The sequence below is a fragment of the Dermochelys coriacea genome, chromosome 13 (genome assembly GCF_009764565.3).
Source record: "Dermochelys coriacea isolate rDerCor1 chromosome 13, rDerCor1.pri.v4, whole genome shotgun sequence".
Taxonomy (NCBI): Eukaryota; Metazoa; Chordata; order Testudines; family Dermochelyidae; genus Dermochelys; species Dermochelys coriacea.
Window position 1 is genome coordinate 33,864,974 of NC_050080.1, and position 4,227 is coordinate 33,869,200.

At 43.4% G+C, this 4,227-nt stretch overlaps 1 protein-coding gene across 1 annotated transcript; it reads left to right on the forward strand.

The window, feature by feature from the left end:
• Positions 1 to 2,759: 2,759 nt before the first annotated feature.
• Positions 2,760 to 3,704, forward strand: LOC119842368 (olfactory receptor 12-like). Its single transcript, XM_038370395.1, has one exon. The coding sequence runs from the start codon at positions 2,760 to 2,762 to the stop codon at positions 3,702 to 3,704; it is 945 nt and encodes a 314-aa protein (XP_038226323.1).
• Positions 3,705 to 4,227: the final 523 nt, after the last annotated feature.

A 4,227-nucleotide genomic window follows, 5' to 3' on the forward strand; every position in this document is an offset into this window, starting at 1 on the left:
CCTGGAAAAATCATGGAGCAGGTCCTCAAAGAATCAATCCTGAAGCACTTAGAGGAGAGGAAAGTGATCAGGAACAGTCAGCATGGATTCACCAAGGGAAGGTCATGCCTGACTAATCTAATCGCCTTTTATGATGAGATTACTGGTTCTGTGGATGAAGGGAAAGCAGTGGATGTATTGTTTCTTGACTTTAGCAAAGCTTTTGACACGGTCTCCCACAGCATTCTTGTCAGCAAGTTAAGGAAGTATGGGCTGGATGAATGCACTATAAGGTGGGTAGAAAGCTGGCTAGATTGTCGGGCTCAACGGGTAGTGATCAATGGCTCCATGTCTAGTTGGCAGCCGGTGTCAAGTGGAGTGCCCCAGGGGTCGGTCCTGGGGCCCGTTTTGTTCAATATCTTCATAAATGATCTGGAGGATGGTGTGGATTGCACTCTCAGCAAATTTGCGGATGATACTAAACTGGGAGGAGTGGTAGATACGCTGGAGGGGAGGGATAGGATACAGAAGGACCTAGACAAATTGGAGGATTGGGCCAAAAGAAATCTAATGAGGTTCAATAAGGATAAGTGCAGGGTCCTGCACTTAGGATGGAAGAATCCAATGCACCGCTACAGACTAGGGACCGAATGGCTCGGCAGCAGTTCTGCGGAAAAGGACCTAGGGGTGACAGTGGACGAGAAGCTGGATATGAGTCAGCAGTGTGCCCTTGTTGCCAAGAAGGCCAATGGCATTTTGGGATGTATAAGTAGGGGCATAGCGAGCAGATCGAGGGACGTGATCGTTCCCCTCTATTCGACACTGGTGAGGCCTCATCTGGAGTACTGTGTCCAGTTTTGGGCCCCACACTACAAGAAGGATGTGGATAAATTGGAAAGAGTACAGCGAAGGGCAACAAAAATGATTAGGGGTCTAGAGCACATGACTTATGAGGAGAGGCTGAGGGAGCTGGGATTGTTTAGTCTGCAGAAGAGAAGAATGAGGGGGGATTTGATAGCTGCTTTCAACTACCTGAAAGGGGGTTTCAAAGAGGATGGCTCTAGACTGTTCTCAATGGTAGAAGATGACAGAACGAGGAGTAATGGTCTCAAGTTGCAATGGGGGAGGTTTAGATTGGATATTAGGAAAAACTTTTTCACTAAGAGGGTGGTGAAACACTGGAATGCGTTACCTAGAGAGGTGGTAGAATCTCCTTCCTTAGAGGTTTTTAAGGTCAGGCTTGACAAAGCCCTGGCTAGGATGATTTAACTGGGACTTGGTCCTGCTTTGAGCAGGGGGTTGGACTAGATGACCTTCTGGGGTCCCTTCCAACCCTGATATTCTATGATTCTATGATTCTATGACACTGGTTTTGGTAGGAGACTGGGACTGGGCTGAGAAGCCTGAGGAGAGGGGACTTAGACTGTCTCGATGAGGAGAATAGGATGAAACAAGGAGACAGGCCTGGGGAAGAGCCAGGACTGGGAAAAGGAAAGGTTGGGGGCAGAATAAAAATCCCTCATCTCCAGTGCTGTGAAAACAAATTCACTGATGTTTGTGAAGCGCTCAGATACTATAATGATGGGCACTGCAGGAAAGCCCATGGAGGAATTAATAATTCTCTCTCCAGAGCAGAGTTTGAATAGTGTGCAGTAAGTAAATCTTGTGGCCACTCATTGAACAATGAAGACAAAACAAAATATTGGATAATGGTCCAATAAGTGAGCCCCATCCATCCTGTGCACTGGATGAGGGAGAGATACTGAGGAAATAATAATATGTGATCAGGTTATTAAAGACTGTATCTAATTAGGCTTGGCAGAAAATTCTATTTTTAATATAATTTAATTGGCTAATATCATTGTATATTTATAAGCCTTTTTTCAATTGTTATCAATTGAAATGTTCACAGTTATGGGAAATTATAGGGGCTCAAAGAAAGAGGGTTAGATACTAATTATTTCATGACAGTACACTTTGAGATATAAACAGTTAAAGCTTTATAACTGCTACAACACAAATTGTGAGTGTCACATGTCAAAGTATATATTAAAAAATCCTTAAATCAAACTCTAGTATGTTCTCAAGCAGTGTTTTTCTGACTTTTCCTGTCTGTAAATTTCAGTGGTTATTGATGGAAATGTTTTTTCATCAATGTGAGTATTTGCTGTCAAGTACTTCTAAAAGTCCAACCTGTCCAAGTCTAATCATAATGTATATGTACACGGAGGTGAACGAAAGTTGCACAGGCAACTTTAATCCTGGCATTTCCTAACGTTGAGAGAGACAGAGTTATGTTCTAGTTCAGTCACAAACTATTGGGTTTGCTGCAGACTAAATGCTCATCTTGCTGTCTCCTAGGCTTAAAATAAAGGACTATGTGCACTGAGGGCCACATTTTACCACACTACCTCATGTTGAGTACTCCTTCACTCCAAGAGGAGTCCCATGGATCTCAGTGAGTAAGATCATGATAAGAGTAGCAGAATCTTGCCCTCTATGGGCAAATTCTCCTCTTGTAAATAATTGTTATATGGGAACATTAATAATTTGGTGCTCTATGGTAGAAAAGTCAAAATTTCTAACAGAACTTCTGGAGATTTATTAAGAAGAAATTTAATGACATTTTTAAGGGTTCAGTCCACTTTTATGAAAGCCAAGGGGAGATTTGCCTTCATTTTCATTGGGAGAGAGCTACAAATGGGGCCTGTAACCTGTGGCATTCTCCTTAGCCCTTTGCTTCTTTTTTTAATGCTTATCTCATTCCTTTTCCCAAGAAAATGGAGACAATGAAAGAGAGAAACCACACAGCACTGATGGAATTCATCCTTCTGGGGTTTGGAAGTGGTCTGGGGCTCAAGGTGGGCCCCTTTGTGGTGTTTCTGGCAATTTATATGACAACTGTGCTGGGGAACACCATCATGGTCTTCCTTATTAAAGCCCAGTCTTGCCTGCACACCCCAATGTACTTCTTCCTCATGAACCTGTCGCTCTTAGATCTTTGCTACTCCTCCACCATCGCCCCCAAAGCCATGGCGAGCTTCCTAGCAAGCAGCAAAACCATTTCCTTCAACGGATGTGCCACCCAATTCTTCTTGGTCGCTGTCTTTGTCACCACTGAGGCATTCATCCTGGCAGCCATGGCATATGATCGATACACCGCCATCTGCAGACCGCTCCTGTATCCCGTCACCATGTCCAAGCAGGTTTGCGTTCAGCTGCTGGTGGGTTCCTATGTTTGCGGCTGTGTAAACTCTATGGTGCACACAGTCTTCACCTTTACACTCTGTTTCTGTGCGTCCAATGAGATAGATCACTTCTTCTGTGACATTCCACCCCTGCTAAGCCTCTCATGCACCAACACAGACATCAATGAACTGGTGCTGTTCACTTTATCCAGCCTCATCATCGTGAGCACTTCCATGGTCATTCTCATCTCCTATGCCTACATCATCTCCGCCATCCTCAGGATTCGCTCTGCTGAGGGCAGACGCAGAGCCTTCTCCACCTGCACCTCCCACATGATGACCGTGAGTTTATTTTATGGCACTCTTACCTTCATGTACACACAGCCCAGTGCACTATCTGTTCCAGCTCAGAGCAAAGTGGTGTCTGTGTTTTATACCCTGGTCATCCCTATGTTGAATCCCCTCATCTACAGCCTGAGGAACAAGGATGTGAAAGAAGCTATGGGAAGAACCATCAGCTCAGTGTTTCTAAAATGAACCTTCTCTATGAACATTGAGCTAGATAATCCTTTCGGTTATGGTAAAACCAGTAGAGTAACAGTCATAATTTCTATCTATCTAATCTATCTATCTATCTAAACTAACAGTTCCCATTTGTAATCGTCTCTCTCTCTAAATTTGTATGCCACTCCCAGCACTGGAGTATGCCATTATAAGAGTGATTTAAAAATAAATCAAGCAACCCTCTGTGTATCTATGTTACATTTTTTCACATTGTTATCTATTCATGTAACTTAGTAATGCATCTAATCTGGAAATATGGATTCAAACACCTCTGAACCTCGAGGAGTGTTCAAGATTGGTGTTGGAATCTCACAACTGCTCTATTAATGATGATCCGAACACTGGAACTCAAGAATAATCCCTTTGTTTAATGTGTGTGTGTGGTTATATCACAGTTTACTGGCTTGCACCTGTGACTAATCTCCATGGTATTGGCCAAAGGAGGTATATTACGATTTTCCAAAGCACTCAGTGTTGCTGTCAGTGACAAAATGTT